The sequence below is a fragment of the Diabrotica undecimpunctata genome, chromosome 7, assembly GCF_040954645.1.
Source record: "Diabrotica undecimpunctata isolate CICGRU chromosome 7, icDiaUnde3, whole genome shotgun sequence".
NCBI lineage: Eukaryota > Metazoa > Arthropoda > Insecta > Coleoptera > Chrysomelidae > Diabrotica > Diabrotica undecimpunctata.
The window spans coordinates 9,015,166-9,034,853 of record NC_092809.1 but is presented as its reverse complement, the minus strand read 5'-3'; the positions used below and the strand labels follow the sequence as shown (position 1 = coordinate 9,034,853).

At 34.0% G+C, this 19,688-nt stretch overlaps 1 protein-coding gene across 1 annotated transcript in view; it reads left to right on the top strand.

The window, feature by feature from the left end:
* The window catches only part of LOC140444952 (uncharacterized), an 85,461-nt gene extending 68,421 nt beyond the window's left edge, over positions 1-17,040 (top strand). The window contains exon 8 of the mRNA XM_072536669.1: positions 12,648-17,040. Within this exon, the coding sequence (XP_072392770.1) occupies positions 12,648-12,842 (195 nt within the window). The 3' untranslated portion in view covers positions 12,843-17,040. The remainder of the gene's footprint in view (positions 1-12,647) is intronic.
* The last annotated feature ends 2,648 nt before the right edge of the window (positions 17,041-19,688 follow it).

The following is a 19,688-nucleotide window of genomic DNA, read 5'->3' as shown; positions in this document are numbered from 1 at the left end:
ATGATAAACCCATAAATTAGAACTGGAAAAGATACAATAATGGTAACAAAATAAAAATAATTCAAAATAGATTTTCGAACTGGAACCCTGCAGCCTGTACACATTTTTGTTGCCGAATTGTTAATTGACGTATCGAATTACGGATACTCTGGGGATCGTTTCTAATAGTATTAATTTCTAACAATGTATAATTCTATCAATTAATTGTTGTCGGTTATTAATATTCACTGCGTAAACTAGTTGCTTCAATCGTCCCCAAATATGGTAATCAACGGGATTGAAATCAGGGGATCTTGAAGTCCACGAAATAGGACCTGCACGTCCTATCCACCTGTTGCCATAAACATTATTGAGATGTTGTCTCACTGCCAGTAAAAAGTGTGGAGATGCCCTATCATGCTGAAAATACATCCCTCGGATAGCAACGTTCGCGTTGGCAAGCAAATTCGGCAAAATATTTTGTAGAAAGTTCAAATAGACCTGCCCTGTTAAAGGACCATCAAAAAAGTGAGGACCTACTAATTGGTTATTTATGACACCAATCCACACGTTAATCGAAAACCTTAACTGAGAACGACGTTCTCGAATAGCATGGGGATTTTCTTCTGCCTACACATGTGAATTTCGTGAATTATTTATCCCGTCTCTGGTAAATTGGGTTTCATCTGTAAATAGTGTCCTGTATAGCGTTGGTCGATTATTGTTAATCCATCTACAAAATTCCAACCTATCGATCTCATCTCCAGCATGTAGTCGCTGAACCATTTGAATGTGATATGGGTATAGATTATTTTTTTGTAAGACTCTACTTACTTTTGATTGAGTAACATTGAGTTCTCGACTTACTTGTCTAGTGCTTATTGTAGGGTTCATAGTAACGGCGTCCATAATGTCATCTTCCTGCGCTTCATCTGCATGTCGCTCTGTTGTTTCACTAGGAAAAGTGCCATTTTCTCGCAAATAATTAAAAACTGACCCAAATGTTGAATGACTGGGAGTTCGACGATTAGGAAATCTCCTGCGATATTCTCTACTAGCAGCCCTACCATTCCCATTACAGAATCCATACACAAATATTATGTCTGCATATTCTGTGGTCGAAAACTGATGTGGCATTTTGAACGAAAGTAACAAAAGCTCTACCAAAACTAACACAATGTACTTAACGTAGATATGACAGAAGAAATTTGTATTCTTGTACACATAAATAACAATTGATAATGACAATAATGACAATGGGTATAAAATATCAAGAAACGTCAAACGGTCAACGCCAACCTTCATTTTAAACTTTTTTAGATTTATTTTTATTTAGTACAGTTGATGCAATGTATTATTATTTGACATAAAATTTTAATCATTTACAATCAACAAAAACTAACACATACAAGAGGTTTGACTTTTTAATCAATTTAATTTATTATTTATCGAAAATAATGCGCCAATACGATCTATGAGTAAAAATTTAAAATTGAAAAACAATTGATTCTATCGTAGAGATAATACAAAGTGACAGTAAAGATGTTAATTTTCTACGTATTAGATTATGTTGTAGGAACTCATTTTAATTAAAATGTTTGAAATTTATAAAATTTGTTTAAATTAATACCTTATAATTTGATACTTCATTATGGTTGTTCTATTTTTGGTAAGATTTGATCGTTCACTAAAAATTTAATAAAAGTGCGACAACATTGTCGCATATGTCGTTTTCATTGGCTATTTATGTAGTTTGAAAATCACTTATTGCATATAAAAAAAAATTTATACAGGGTGTAATATTTAATACGAATCCCTAAATTAATTTTTCCAAAGCCAGTCCTGGAATTTTTTAGTTTAGCTAATACCAGTCGAATGCTTGATAGTAGTGTACCGTATCATGCAAAAATTAAAAAAAATCAAATGAGCCGTATAAACACTACAGTAAAATGAAATAAATGGTCAATTACACAAATCACCCTGTTAATTAATAAAGAAGAGGAGTTGACATTTTTTAGTGGCCACATGATATGCTCCCTGAGGGACTCTACATATGGTAGAAGTATGTAAAGTTCCTCATGACTCACCCTGTATATAGGGTGTGCCAAAAGAAGCGGGAGAGTCGATTATTTCGCGAAATGGACATCGTATCGAAAAACTGAAAAACACTTGCTCAGTATTTTTTAATAATCTATCGAACGACACTAAACATGGCCCCACAGCCACTGCTTCTAAAGCTGGATGGGGGGCAACTTTGAAATCTTAAATGGGAACCAGATTTAGATTTCTCATAAAACAAAAAGTGATGCCTTAGGAAAATTATGGAAACGGCCTAATATCTCGAGAAATACACTTTCCAATGATTAACCAAAAAACATGTTTTCAATATTTTCCAAAAATCTATCGAATAACACCATATAGGATCCCGCACAAGTATCACCTGGCAGAAGGGGGGGCAACCTTGAAATCTTAATGGAAAACCACATTTTTTATTGCAGATTCTTGTGCATTGTGCTTCTTGTGATTGGCCCTATACGTGTATAGGTATGAGGGGTCTTACTCGTCAGTCTTGTGATCTAAATTATTTTTGCCTTCTTCTTTAGATTAGTCGTATTCCGAAAATTTGTCATCGTTATGTGGTACAATACTTTTATTTGAAAGCCCTCGGCCCAACCAATATAGAAGATTCTACTCTGGGCGAGTCTGGCCCTTCATTTACAATAGTAAAATATTGGGTAGCAGAATTTAAATGAGGCTGTATGTGCTGCCAAAAGGAGAATTATAGTGATCGAGCAAATGAGGTGACGACTCCAGAAATGGTGAAGAAAATCCATGAAGTGGTAGTCAATGATCGTCGACTGGCTAGCTGGCATTTCAAAAAGTGCGGTACTAAATATGGGTTCCGCGTTTGCTCACATTCGAGCAAAAACAGAGTCGTGAAGATGTTTCAATTGAGTGTTTAGCAAATTTTCACAGCAACAAAGTAAAATTTTTGCGCTATTACGTAACCATGATTAAAACATGGGTCCAACACTTCACACCCGAGACAAAAGAACAATCAAAACAATAGACACAAAAAGGAGAACCTGTTCCAAAGAAGGCGAAGACCGTTTCATCTGCAGATAAGGTCATGTAATCGTTTTTTTTAGGATGCTCGTGGGATAATTTTCATTGTCTACATTGAAAAAGAAAACACTATCAACGACGAGTATTATGCGAATTTATTGCAACGTTTGAGCGGAGAAATCAAGCAAAAAGCTGCATTTCGCTAAGAAGAAAGTGTTTTTCACCAGTTCACAGATTAGTTGTTGCAATGGCCAAAACTCATGAATTAAAGTTTGAATTGCTACCTCGTGTACCCTATTAGCCAGATTTAGCCCCCTCAAATTATTTTCTGTTCGCAAACTTAAAAATTTAGCTCAGTGGGCAAAAAATTTCGAAATTTTTAGAGGTATAAAACTTTGAAATGAAATGAAACAATGATGATTTTTATAAATTAACATTAAATTTACTTTATTCTAAAGATCTTGGCATTATAATCTAAATATGATTTCTGGTATATGACCGTCATGGTTGGCTCTGACGTAGTCTAATCTAAAGGTCCAATTTTTGATCACTTTTTACATTATTTGTCGCCGTATATGTGTAATAACGCAGCGAATGTTGTCCTCCAAGTGGTCAATCGTTTCATGCTTATTGGCGTAGACTAGCGCCTTCACATATCCCCACATAAAATAGTCTAGCAATGTTAAATCGCACGATCTTGGATACCAATTCACGGTCCGAAACCTTAAACTATGCGGTTACCAAATGTTTTCTTTAATAAATCAATTGTGGCAAGAGCTGTGTGACATATTGCGCCGTCTTATTGAAACGACAGCTCCTGCACACCGTGATTGTTCAATTGGGGAATGAAAAAGGCAGTAATCATGGCTCTATAGTCACCATTGACTGTTCCACCATTGATAATTCCACCAGACCATAAAGCACACCAACCAGTCAGTTTTTCTGCACAAAAGACAAGTAATTATGGAATCCCATAAGATTACAAAAATGGCGTTATGAGTATATAACTTCGATAAGAAAATTCCGTTCTGAAAATCGTCCGATAATTTACCTCGACGAGACAGTGTTTGAGACACATTCAACACGACCTAAAGGATTTGCCGATTCCTCCGGTAAATGTAACAACGATTACATGGTAATAACGATTTTACATGCTGTATCAGAAAATGATTGGGTTCCAAATGCCCTGTGGCTTTCTGCAAAGAATATTGAAGACTCCTACGTCGACTACCATGAAAATACAACGGCAGAACTTTTTGAAGAATGGTTCAAAAATAATCTTATGCCCAACATTCCTCAGAATAGCGTGATCGTAATGGACAATGCAAGCTATCATAGTCGCCAACTAAGTAAGGCTCCAAACTCGAATAATACTAAATTGGAAATTTAAAATTACATGGAGATGAATGATATGTATTTTGAAGAACGTTACATCAAACAAGAACTTTTAGAAGTTTTAAAGGCATTTTCTATAAAAAAAAAGTATATGTTTGCGATACATTGGCAGAGGAAATGGGACATACATTGACATGAGGTCACAAAATATTTCTCCAACGTTAAGTAGTACTGTTGTAGAGTTAATAAGAAAATGTGTCAATGATATTCTTCCAAGTAGTTGGAGAAATTCAGTCCGACACGTAATAAGTAAAGAAAATTTATATGTTCATGTAGATCATAATATAATTGAACAGATCATAATTAATTTAGATGAGGATAGCGATAGCGAAACAGAACTATGTGTGGAGTGATACTGTCATCAAGTCTACAAATGTTACGATTAAAAAAAACGGTTCTTTTCAGAACCACAAATTATTATTAATGATTGTTTTTCTATAATCTTAGCAATTAAAATAGATTTAATTTATTTTAAAACTCATTTGAAAACATTAATTTCGGGTATATAAGGCAAAACAATATATTTTACATTCGTTTTTTTGTTTTTGTTGTCATAATTTTGTGGATCCTTTGCTCCTTATAGGAGTACTGTCTATAGTTTATTTTTATGAACGAGAGAGTAATTAGCATAATTTTAACTGGTAGCTCCGACCACTCCATGGTGAATCCAATAGATGAATAAAAATACTAATATAAAACTTACAGCTACTTGTTACAAATCCAAATCACATTCAGAAGATGAACTTTCAGAACCAAGATTTATAATAACTGGCTCGATCATTTTATCAGTAATATTGTCCAGCTTCCACATTTTTTCCTCTTCTTTAATAGTGTGATTTACTGCCTTTTCCCAGTTTTCAGGTTTTACATTATTTACGGCCTCCAAAAACAACTGTTTAACATCATGAATTTTAAAAGTGGTATTTTTTCTTGAAACTTCACTCTTTATCTGTGCCCATACCAGTTCAATCGGGTTTAATTTACAATGATATGGTGGGGATCTAAGTACTGTCATTCCACGATTTTTGGCAATTTCATCAATTTCGTATTTTTTAAATTTTTCTTTATGAAGGGCACACAACGAATAAAGTTCCTTTCTTATAGATCCGGGATGGTACGTAATATTTTTTGAACTCAGCCAATTCTGCAAGTCTTTTTTTAACCACTTGGTTGTGGGCAGTCCTTCTATAAGTCTGGAGTGATAACTTGCATTATCCATTACTATTACACAGTTCTTAGGAAGAAGATCTATCATTTGTTCGAACCATTCTTGAAAGACATCAGCGTTCATGTCTTCATGGTAGTCACCGGTACGAGTTGATTCAAAAGTTAATAAACCACCTTCAACAAAACCGTCTGAACTGCCAATGTGTACTATTATCAGCCTGCGTCCCTTTCCTGATGGTGGGTTTAAACCAGTAGATAAGTTATTTACAAAAGCGTGCCTTTGACTTATAACAGTTTCATCCTGCCAAAATTTGTTTGGTGTATGACCCTCGTTGATCCATGTTTCATCAAGATAAAATATTTTTCTTTTTTGGTGTCTCATTTCCTTTATGGTTCTTAGAAAATGTCTTCTCCATATGACAATATCGCTTCTTTCTAATAAAATAGACTTTCTGGGATTCTTTTTCCAGCGGAAGCCTATTTCTTTTAAAAGTTTCCATAACGTACTTCGACTCATTTCTGGGTAATCCTTATCATCTCGAACTGAGACGAGAACTTTATCCAATGTTGGAAATTCTTGTCTAAAGAAGAATTCATGCACTTTCCGTTGAAGTCCTTCTTTAAAATGATATCTTATTTGAAATTTTGGTTTCCCGGGAGCATTACGTGGCATTTGAAAACTACCACATTTCTCTTCTTTAATAACTCTGTAAATCGTAGATTTCCCAACACCAAGTGTACTGCTAACTAACTCAACGGTCTCATCAACACTTTCACATAAACGTTTGTCTGTAAATGATTTAAAACAATTAAATATTAATGTTTTTTCATTAACTGTTAGAGGACCAATTTTTCGGCGTTTACACGGCACTTCCAAATTTTCCATAACACTAGTATACACAATAAACTGCACCTTGCAACTGAAGTACCTACTTTTAGTGAACTGTTAAGAATTTTGAATACGCCACTTGGACCTTCCTACAAAATGGAAAAACCCACTATCACATTTTCTGTGGAATAAGTTTAGAAGGTAATTATCTAGTCAATTACTGTCGTAGATTCCTGGAATTAAAGAATTAAATGTTTGATTGTTGAAACCCTTACTTCGTGGAATGCACTCATTTCAGATAAAATAAAACGTTTTATTTTATCTAAAGAATTAAACTTTATTTTGCAAATAGGTAGGTACTTATTAAACTTTTATTGGTTATATATAACCAATAAAATAAACATCTTACATTTCTTGCAAATTCATTAGTACCTGTTAACCTCCATCACTCCGACACTGGCAACCTTATTTAGGGATTAGTAACCCTCACAACTATTGTATTCTATTCTGCTCCAACCTTTATACCTGGTGGTCATACTCAATTTAAAATTGTTTTCCTATATACTTCTGTAAACTTGTTGACGAATATCTGTTTTTTATTGAGTCACCCGTATCAACAGTTTAGGGATTTGCATACATAATTTATTATTTTATTACTCTCTCATACATAAAAATACACTATAGTCAGTGTTAATTGTCAAAAGACCAATTCTGTCTACCCCGTTTGCTTATCGCTCCGGACCGGTTTTAACAATGGGTCAGATAAATTTAATATTTACGACCGCACTAATTGAAGTCAACCATTACTGCTAAACAAACTTTACCAATTTACATTTCTATACCTCTAAAAAAACACCCTTTATATAATTTGTACATTGCATTCTTGATAAAATTAATGTAAAATAAGAATTAGTTATACAGATAACTACAAATAGTTTATGTTATTCATATTATGTTTGTGTATTTGCCTTCTACAAATTAGGTACTATTCCAATATGTTTACATTTATTGATTACATGTTTGGATCTTCAAAAACATAAATAAGTAGGGAATCACGTTCTATTTCATTTTTAAAACGACCAACTCTATAAGCAAAGATCACAATATTTGGCAGTTTTTCATTACATTGATTCAATAAATTATCGATTTAAAAAGATACTTCAATTGTATGTAGTTTTACATTTTAGTATCTTGACTATTACCTTCCTGCTTTAAATATTACGGATAATCAGGACAATCTGTGCTCAGAACCCACTTTAAAGTGCAAAACACCGAAGGTAGCCATATAAAGGTAGTCGCACTGAAATTTAATAGCGGATTTATTGATTTCGCGTAGGGTCAACGTCTGAACACTTTCTTTTCAAAGTATGACTGATGACTAATAGGTGCAAAGACAATGAACTGGTTACATTAATCTAAAAACAACACACTACATTTGAAGGTTTAAGTTCATAGTTACACTAAAATTTTGAACGTTTCCTTTTGGTGCCAGGTACTGTCAATGCTTATGTGAGTAGTATTTCTAATTTAGGTGTCTTAATCGAATTGGGTCGTAATTTTATTAAGTTTTATTTATTTGGTACATTTTCCCAAGCCGATAAAGGCTATTTTTTGCATTTTTTTGGATGTAGCCAAAGAACGGCTTCAAGACAAATGAATTTTGTTTCGAAAATTAAAAAAAATACAAAAAATCTTTAAAAAATGGTAAAACTTTATGAAAAAATCGGAAATTACAACAAAAATTATTACAAAATAATATGAAATCTGTTTAAATAAATACAAATATCAATATTTATTCTGTTAAACCATGAAAAAAAAATATATAAATATTACTTCATCTTCTTCTTCCTTCTTACATGTAGGCTCTTCTTCAATATTGGCCTCCTAAATTGTTTAAATTATCGCACCATCTTTTTCTTGGTCTGCCAATACATCTTCGTCCATTTGGTGACTTATCCCGTGCTATTCGTACTATCCTATCCTCTGCCATTCTACTAATGTGTTCGTTCCACTCCTGTTTCCGTTTTGTCACTCATCCATTTATGTCTTCTCTATCGCATGCTCTTCTTATGTTTTCGCTTCTCTCCTTATCCAACCGACTTTTCCCTAATATACGTCGGAGTATTTTCATCTCTGTTGTTTCTAGTAGTCGTCTCGTTTTAGATGATTCTTGTTTTTGTGTTTTGTCTTCCAGATTGTGTCATTAAGAGATCTCGCTGCTTTACTTGCTTTTAAGCTTTGTATTACTTCTTCTTATATATATGTTGTCATATATTTGGTTTTGTCTGCTGATATTATCATATTGTATTTCTTGGCTATTGTAATAAAGATGTGTGTTAATTTTTGGAGCTCATCTTCTGTCTCGACGATTAATGCGGTGTCGTCTGCATAACATAATATTTGGATTTTTTTGTTCTTCATTCTGTAACCATAACCTTTACGTACTGCTTGTATTATTTCGTCCATTATTATATTAAAGAGAAGTGGGCTTAACGAGTCGCCCTGTCTGACTCCGTCTGTTTGACTGATATAGACTGTGTTACCTAAAAATGATACCTAAAAGTGATACCTAAAAAACAGGGGGCTAAAAAGTGCGAAGAATATCGAACAATCAGCCTAATGAGCCACATGTTGAAACTGTTTCTTAGAGTCATCCATGGAAGAATTTATAAGAAGTGCGAGGAACAAATAGAGGACAGACAGTTCGGCTTCATTAACGCAGTGGGTACCAGTGAGGCACTTTTCGGAGTACAGGTACTGATTCAAAGATGCAGGGACGTTAACTGCGACGTATACGCGTGCTTGATCGACTATGAAAATTCATTTGACAGAGTTCAACATCAAAAGATGATAAACATTTTAAAAGAAGCAGACCTGGATGACAAAGACCTCAGAATAATTTCAGAACTATACTGGAATCAGACCGCATACATGAAAATTAACGGAGAAGAAACAGATCACATAAAAATACTACGTGGAGTTAGACAGGGATGTATCCTATCGCCGTTGATATTTAATATGTACTCAGAGAAAATTTTTAACGAGGCTCTTTACGGAATAGACGAAGGCATCCTTCTAAATGGTGAAAGAGTAAACAATGTTAGATATGCCGACGACACCATGGTGATAGCAGATAGTTTAGAGGGACTTCAGAGGCTAATGGGCAGAATAAACGAGTACAGTCAACAGTACGGACTAAACATTAATACCCACAAAACGAAACAAATGATTATCAGCAAGGAGAATATAAATGGGGCTCATCTATACATTAACGGGACGCAGATAGAGGGAGTAAAACAGTATTGCTACCTGGGAACTATTATAAACGAACAGTGGAGCAATGTACAGGAAATAAAGTGCCGCATAGGAAAGGCAAGAGCGGTCTTTAACAAAATGAGCGCCATCTTCAAAAGTCACAACATATCCCTAGATACAAAAATGAGACATTTGAGATGCTATGTTTTCTCTGTGTTGTTGTACGGGGCGGAGGCATGGACGCTTACAGACACCACTATTAAAAAACTTGAAGCATTTGAGATGTGGATTTATAGAAGAATGCTGAGAATATTATGGACAGCAAGGATCACGAACAAGGAAGTTCTAGAAAAAATGAAGAAGGAACCAGAGATTGTGTTTACGATCAAACGCATAAAATTGCAATATCTGGGACACGTTATGAGAAATCAGCACCGTTACTCCCTGCTGCAGTCTATATTGCAAGGTAAAGTCAAAGGTAAGCGAGGACCCGGTAGAAGGAGAATATCATGGCTGCGGAATTTAAGAACATGGTTTAAGAAAACCTCAACGGAGCTGTTTCGAGCCGCAGCGAGCAAGGTCATGATTGCCAATATGATTTCCAACATCCGAAATGGATAGGAACCAGAAGAAGAAGAAGACTGTGTTAGTTTTCCATTTATCTTTGCCTGTATTCGATTATGGAAGTAGATGTTTTTGATGGTTTGTATAATATTGATTGGTATGTTTCTTTTATACAGTAGGTGTAAGACGTCTTCGACTTGGATGCGATCGAAAGCCTTTGCCAGGTCTATAAAACATAGATATGCTGGTTTATTGTAGTCTATGGCCTTTTCTGGGATTTGTCTTAATACAAATACGGCATCTATGCAGGATCTTTTTTGTAATAAGCTTAAGTGCGGTGTTAAGTAGATTTATACCTCTATAATTGTTGGGGTCTTCTTTATCTCCTTTCTTGAACATTTTTGAGTAAATTTATGGCTATCTCTACTTCCTGAAAACTGATTTCTATTTCGTGTCTTAATTCAGGTACATTATTGTGTTGATTATTATTTTCCTTTCCTTTAAACAGTTCTGTCAAGTATCTTTCCCATTCGTTTGCTTGTATCTTATTGTATTCCTTCAATTCTGCTATGTCTTTCCGTTGCTTTCTTATGAATCTCCATATTTGTTTTTGTGTAATGTAGAAGTCGCTTTCCATCCTTTTTGTAAACTGTTCTTCGTGTTCATTTTTTGTTTTTCTTACCAACTGCTTTGTTTCATTTCGTATTCTTCTATTGGTGTCTCGGGATTCTGGAGTATTTGGTGTTTTGTACTTCGTGTAGACCTCTCCTTTCTCTTTACATTTCTCTTTTATTTCTTTTCTGAACCATGGTGTATTGTTGTTGTTTCTTTTGTTGAGTATGACTTTGCGTTTCCCTAGAGCTTCTGTTCCTGCTTATGAGTAACTATAAAATCAATCTTAGATTTACGCCCTCTTGAGTTTTCAAATGTATATTTATACTGGAGCTTATGGTCGAAAAATGTTTTATTGATTCTCAGTTCTTTAAAAGCACAGAGATTAAGCCATGAGTTCTTCATTTGCGTTGACATAGTTTTAAATATTTGTTTTACTCCTGGAACTATTTTCTTCCTGATTCGTGCATTAAAGGCACCGATAAGAATAAAAAAATATTACAAAAAGGCATAATTTATTCAAATTGTAAAACTCCCGCGTATCTGTGTAATAATTGGAATTTTATATACATTCACAATGTTCAATTGCTTTTTACGGAGTGAAAATGTAATATATATATATATATATATATATATATATATATATATATATATATATATATATATATATATATATATATATATATATATATATATATATATATATATATATATATATATATATATATATATATATATATATATTCATTTCAACGAGAACTTTAGCAATTTTCATACATCATATTTGATGTAAAATCTTTTCCAAAAGGAACCACATGGTTCCCCAACAATGGTCATCGGTACTTTTTATATCCAACCTTCTTTTTAATTAGATTTATAAAAAAATTGACTTTTCTATTCTGTCCTGTAAACATATAATTGTTATCTAGTCGAATTTTTGGCAAAAAAGACTGTTTCCCAAGCCATATTATTTTTTGTTTTACCCTTCGCAGTAGTAGATCCCTATCTGTCAAAAATAGGCACTTTTTTTTAATTATCTTTGTGTCTCTAACAATAAAGTTAACTTTCCATGCTTTTTTCAATAAAAATAATTTTTTTTTGTTCAAATTGTTTCAGTAAGCTCAATTAAAACAAGTTACTTTTTCTCCTGGCTTCATGTTTCGATAATTTTACATCAACGATAGAATAGAATTATTGTATTATATTACTGTTCTTGTTAACATATTGTGACATTTTTGTGACTTTTTAATGTTTGTATAAATTTTAAAAAACTAATGTGTTTTTTCTAACTGTAACTTATATTGTTTGTATTAAATGTATTTTGGAACACCTCAACATATGCATTTGACATTGTTTGACATCTATATATGACTTTGCAATCATTAGAACTGAAGAAGTGCAGAAATACTGCACGAAACGTTTTCTATTAAAAGATTGAAATAGTTTTTTCATTTTTTATTTCTCCTTGACCGATATCCTCATTTCAGTGAGATTTTTATCTCACTCACATTGTGTGTATATGTATTTGAAGTAATAATATATAATAATTTAGAATAATTCTCAAGTTACATTCTTTAACATAGACATATAATACAAATATACTTACTGTTGCAATATAGTCGCGTTCCCCAAAGCGACAGAGAAAACTGACGTAAAGCAGTTCATGCATCTTTTTCCAATGGACAGAGTTTATCGACTACGTGATCTAAATAACCAATGGGAAAATATGGTCGATAAACCACATTATTGACAATAAAATGATATTTAATTTTTTTCACAGAATGGAGAAACAGCCTTACACGCAGCGGCCTTTTCCGGAAGTCTTCCAGTCTGCAAACAATTGATGGCTGCTGGAGCAAATCCGTGCATGAAAAATCAAGAACATCACACACCTGCAGATATTGCCAAGAAGCACAGGCATACTTCCGTTTACGAATATCTAAAAGCATGTGAAACCCGTGGCCAAACAAAATAAAAAGATCGTTAATTTGTATATGGTTGTAAGTTATTACTATATTAAAAAAAATGGGTGTTACAATTGGGAAATGTGAGGTTAGATTTCCAAATTTATTGAATTTGAAATTTCCTTCTTAAATCCACAATTATATTGAGAAATACAAAAATAAAACTCTACAAAACAAGTCCAAATATTTTTAGCTAAAAAATTTATTACAACTTATTCAAATGCTGTGTGTAAATTTGAAATAAAATAGATTTTTGGTTTTTAAAATACAATTATTTGAAAGAGTTGTTGTTTTTTCTTTAAGACTTATGTAACTCCATAAGTTCTAATTTTAGCTTGTATGAAAAGCAAATGAAGGAGAACTGTCTTGTTATAAAATGTTCCTGTCTGAAATGTTAAATTTGATTCATATACTGAGATAACATATTCAGTCACACGTTATAAGAAAAAAATAACACGGGATATCCAGGTTTGAAAACAATTTCGGCATATTTATCATATGTTTACCATCTGTTTGCCTTTTGTAACACCTAAAAGTCATTTAAAATTAATATAGCTAAAAGCAACGTATTCAAGACTTAGTTACTGTGCCTTTACAACTATTAGACTAGTAGACTACTGTAAGTATTATTGCATTGGTGCCAGTTTAAAAATATTTATTTCGTAAATTTTTTCAAATCTACGTGGTCCATAAAAATATTATATTTACTTCCAGAAATTATAATATAGGCATGCGCGCACTTGACCTAACCGTAACGAAACGCACCGCTACAGCTCGGAATTGGGAAAAGTGTCGTAATGAGAATTTATCGGCAAAATTGCGTCATCTTAGTTAATGGATTTACATATTTCATGGAAGGCAAATTACACGCAAAAATTTTTTTCTTCTTTTTGATTTCATTTATAATAACCTTATTTTTGGTACTCTAAACGCGGAAATTTCACTGGGAATGAATAGAGCATCCTCCTCTATCCTTTATCCTTCGTAAGGATGTGGTGACGTTATGGTATTTGACGAATGGTTGCTATCCATTCTTCTCTCATTTATAAAAAATCATTTTTATAAATGAGTGCATTTTGTAAAAAGCGAAATACGAAAAAGTGATTTTGCTTCTTTATTTCTTGATTTAATCGATCATCAAATCAAATTATCTGTTGTAAGAACTCTTATCTGTTGTAAAACTGATCTCACAAAACAAAATACAACCTTTGGAAACTCTTTTTCCCAAGAAGAACGCTAGATAGTAACTCTTAGGCACAGAATAATAAAACAATCAGAATACCCAGTATGCTGGTCAAGATAAGTACGCGCATCTCGTTCGCGCAGACGGAATCAGTCATGTTTTAAACGGAACCAGTGCTGTTCAATGACATTATATCTGGTGTGCATAGAAAAATTAACCCGGTTTAATTGATTTACGGCAACCATAGACACAATATGCAATATTTTATGTCGTACTTTTAGTTGAAGAACAGATTCAATTATTTCAAATTTACTAAATTATTAATCTCTAAAAATTTAAATAATGGTTCTGTCGTAGCTTGTCACAAATCCAAGTCTGTGTTTCCGTTTAAAATATGGCGCTCGCGTGCTGATACACTTCAAAGGTAGCATTTGAGAGTGGACATTCTGATTGTTATTTATTCTGTGCCTTAGGTAAGTATTTTACATTTTTCGATTCGTTCCGTGGTGGTGGTAGTCACCATACAACGCAACCAGGCCCGACCAGAGGGGGGGGGCAGGGGGGGGGGAAATCCCCGGGGCCCGGGCCCGGCCGTTAGCTAAACCGGAACTCTCCACTTCCCATGCGAGAAAGAGGAAGACTTTTCACGATGAAACAGCTACAGAAGATGTAATGTTAAATTTATCCCCGGAAGAACGCTTCAAAACAGAAGTTTTTTACACAATAATTGATGTTTTGGTAGCCAACCTGAAAACGAGGTTCACAGCACTGAGAGAAATCGAAATGAAATTTTCATTTTTATGGAAGTATGACGAAATGGACGAGAATACGATCTCAGAAAGTTGTGTAAGATTCGCCGAAGAGTACAATTCAGATGTAACTAACTAACTTCAGGGATCTAGTTGATGAAATGGTTTACTTAAAAACTGTTAGTAAATCAAACATATCAGATACGTCGCTGAAACCAGCAAAACACGAGAACAAGCTCGTGTCCCTTAATGTGACAAATCTTTTCCCCAATGTGTGAATTGCTCTTCGCATATTCTGTTGCCTACCAGTATCCGTTGCTCAGGCCGAGAGATCATTTAGTGTTTTGAGCCGAATTAAGAATTGTTTAAGATCTACTATGGGTCAACAACGATCATCTGATTTGGGACTGTTTGTCACCTCGGGGGAACAATTAAGGGTCTAACCACCTTCTGTTATCCCCGGATTCTCTGTAGAGGGCTTCGGAGTAAACGTCGAGAGCTCCTCTACTTAAGTCCATTTTCGGGTTATGGACTTGGAAAATATTTATCTTCGGTGTCTTGCCTTGAAAAAGGCAAGATATTTCTTACATGACAATTTCTTCGTCGAAATAAAAACACTAAGTTAAGTTGAAACAATTCTCAGCCACAGAGTATGGAAAATAAAAGCAGGAAGCAGAGCCCCGAGAGCACTAAGCTCTCGGAGAGCCCGTGAGGGACTGACCTGGCTGACCTGAAAATCGCCAATATTTATATGCGCTGTTCGAGCGATAAATAGGGATTTCCAGGTCAAGAGCCAATGGAAAAATTCGAGGCGGGGCGATGCGCATCGAAATGCGCACTAGTCCACAGACTATGGCATTCGATGACATGTTAAGCATAGAGTCGAAACTTGCAAAAACTCTTGATTTCGACCACGTGATCCAAAACTTTGCGGATATGAAAGCAAGAAAAGTTATGTTGTAACTAACAGTTCTATTGTAAATAATTAAAAACAAAGTTTAATTGTTAAAACTGTTTTAATTTTCTTCCTTCCTGTGTCAATAGCATGAGTGTTCACTATTACATATCCCAGTTTATGAGTTATCAGATTTTTGGGAATTTTCGTTCAACTGGGTTGGGGGGGGGGGCGGCCGGGTCTTATCCCCGGGGCCCGGCCTGGCTCTGGGCGGCCCTGAACGCAACGCGACACAATTGCACGCATTTTCATTTGAATACACATAAATACACAAGACAAAAACATTCAATTGCAGATCGCCGCGGTAGTTAAGTGCGCGCGTACTTCAATGCCTATAGAAAACGCAATTAATTGGCAATGCTGGTCAAAGGTCAATTGTTAAAAAAGCAATTTCTAGAAAAAAAATTGATCGGGAATTTTTACAAAGGCTCTTACAAACGTTTAGAATATGAATATATTAATTGCTATGACAGTATGCATTTATAATAATTATTATCTATATAAGTATATTAAACTGACACCCTAACGAATGTGAATCTCTAATGTACAACACTATTGTATAAACAATCACGTCTTCGTATTCATAGCTCAATATTTAACGTGTCAATTTTCAGTATTAGTGCATTTCATTATTTGTTATAATAGCTTTTGATACAATACTTATATTAAGAAATGTTATGGTAAATCGTTGTTGTGAGTTGTTTATAAACATGCTTTCCTGCCAACAATAATATACAATAATGTATATATTGGGATTAAAAATGTTTATAAAAATTAATAAAAAATCTACATTTCTAAGAAATAACTTTAATTTATTATTCGGGGAGCGCCGGGAGTGTTTGGACAATTTTTTAATAAACAATTATGGGTGGACATGGATAACAAATATCTAAAATTTTGAAATACTGATTAATGTAGGTATGTCTCCTCACTATATATTTGCATAGTTTGTGTACAAATATAACAATGTGAATGAAATATTCACATATACATACTTGAGGTAATGTGTCCAAACCCTCCCGTCTGACCGGGAGGATGAATGACGTGAAGTGATTTTTGTATGAAAAATTCTATAGAAATATCATGTTGTCATATTATAAGTAACATGAAGCAATACTCTTTAGTTTTCTACCTACAGGATAATCGTCAATATGAACTATTTTGTGTCTCTAGGTTTTTACTGCGTAGTTTATATTGGTGTTCGCACGACTTATGGCGGGAATACATATGCAATTAGGTACACCTCGTGTGAGCTACTCCTAATTGGAACGTATATACGTTAAAAGTCTAGAACCAATGAACAAATAAATATAAAATTTGTTTCCTAAAATTGAAATCAATAAACGCCATCCGTTTTCAAGATAAAAGGCGTTGAAGAAAAAAAAAATGTTACACATGTTTTACGATTTTGCCGAAACTACTGGCAACATTGTAATGAAAATGTATACGAATATGTTTTGGAAGCTGAAGAGCATAATACAAATTTACACTAATCTATCCATTTTTCTAAAGAACCCATTAATCTTCTAAACGGTTGGGGATCAGCTATGATGTCATTAAAGTGACGTTGAATTCTGTCTTTCAATTCTTGAGGTAAATTTACTTCTGTAGCACTTTTTTCTTAACATACGACCAAACTGTGTAGTCCAAAGGATTAAAATCGCATGTACGAGGAGGCCAATGAATCGGAGCTTATATACTTCTACCAATCCATCGATTCGGAAAATGGTTATTCAACCAATTACGACACCTTCTATCAAAGTGTGGTGGAGCTCCATCGTGCATAAAAAAAAACGGGTGTGGGAGTCCAGTGGGACTGCCGGTAGAAGTTATACTTCTATACACGCGTTCGCCCTTACAAATTTATATATGAGTCAATCTGCACAATCATTACATATGTAATTCTATAGGTAAGAGAGAGCAGAAAGAGAAACAGAATTAGGTATATAGGTATATGGTGCATCGCTTGCTGTATATATAGACAACATTTGATCTGTAATAAGAGTATAGTAACTGAAGGTTTGAATCAATATTTTGATGAAAAGTAATGGAAATAAAATACCATTATTACTAATGTGTAGCTACATTGTGCAGCTATGGAGTCTTGGAAAAAGAAGTGAGAAATCAAGTACAAAGAGCAAATAGACTGACAGGATGAATTAATAACACTATATGGCGAAACAGACACATTAACACTGAGATGATGTCAAGAATTTATAAAGTCAGTGTAAAACCAATAATGGCATATGCCTTAGAAACAAGACCCGACACAGCCACAACACAAAGGCTACTGGAAACGGCAGAGATGAGAGTGGGAGTACTGAGAAGAGTTACAGGAAATGCGCTGAGAGATCAAAAGAGAAGCGAAGACATTAGAAGTAAATTTACCGTACAGTGTATAAGCGAATAGACAATAAATAGAAAAAATTAAAATGGAATAACCCCATAAGCAGAATGGAGGAGACCTGTATCGTCAAAATAGCAAGAGGTAAGTCACCACAAGTATCGGACAACCGGGCAAAAGACGGATTTTCCATAGATGTATTAATTCGCCAATGAACAAGCAGAATTGCTTATAAAGAATAAGAAGAAGAAATTCAATAGGGTTCGACCTTGGACCAAGCTATCTATCAAGTATCAAGTTTTTAGGATTTTTCCTTTATAGTTATAGCACATAAAGGGAGAAAAACAGACAGACAATTTTGCAAATATTTGGGGGTCACTTTCAACAAGAAGGGAAATAGCGCAGATGAAATCAGCGAAAGAATAAACAAGAGCAGAGCAGCGACCCGTGCCTTAAACTCTCTTCTCTGGCAAAAAACAATTCGACGAGAAACCCAAAATCACATTTACGGTAGTATAGTCCAAAGTATTACGCTTTACGGTTCGGAAGTATGGGACGTCACCAAAGCTAATAGAAACAAACTTATGACGACAGAAATGGATTATCTGAGACGAAGCTGCGGTAGATCGAAACTGGAGAGAGTTAAAAACGAAAAAATAAAAAACGAAATGAAAATGGAGCGAAATATCAATGATGACATAGAAAGAAAACAATTAATCTGGTTCGGACATGTTAAAAGAATGCCAGAGTACAGGTGGCCTAGAAGAGTACTGGAATGGATCCCTCCTGAAAGAAGGAAGAGAGGACGACCACGGAGAAGTTGGCGCAACGATATTTATGAAGCAATGGCGGCAAGAGACTTAGAAGAGGCAACTGCGTATGACAGAAAAAGATGGAAATTGGGGGCGGAGAAGCGGCGACAGCCGTAATAAATCCATTATTATATATATTATATATACCTTCTTGGTGTAAAATTGAATGATGTTTAAGTTCACTTGGAATGTTGATTAATAATTTTACCCTTACAAAAGTTAAGTTGAATAATACTTGGTACGAACCTTGTAACTAGCGCCTTCTATGAGTCAGATACAAAAACAAATTTATAGGATGTATCAACTTTCAAAACATATTCTTATAAAATTCCATTACAATTTGCCAGTAGTTTCGGCAAAATCGTAAAAAATGTGTAACAATTTTTTTAACATCCTTTATCTTGAAAACAGATGGCTTTACAAAAATTAATCAAAACCCCAATTATTTTTCAGATTTTTAAAATTTTTGTACCCATCCTGGAGACAATGTTACCTCTTTGTTTTTGAAACACCTTGTACACGTTCTAATAGCCAAAAATATAATATATTATACCAACTGTTAATAAAAAGCTAATGTCTTCCCCAAACAATTTCCAAATAAAATGTATTTTAAAAAATGTATAATATACACTTAAACACAGTTAACTAGCTTCATTTGGAAACTTTATATCTGTGTCAACTTGTTCGTTAAAATTTTGTAACACAATTATTGATTATTTAATATATGCAGTTTTGCGATAAATTTAATTTGTAAATTGTGGTGTAAATATTTGTTGTCTATGATGTTATTTATTTGCGTGTGTTATTGCTATTT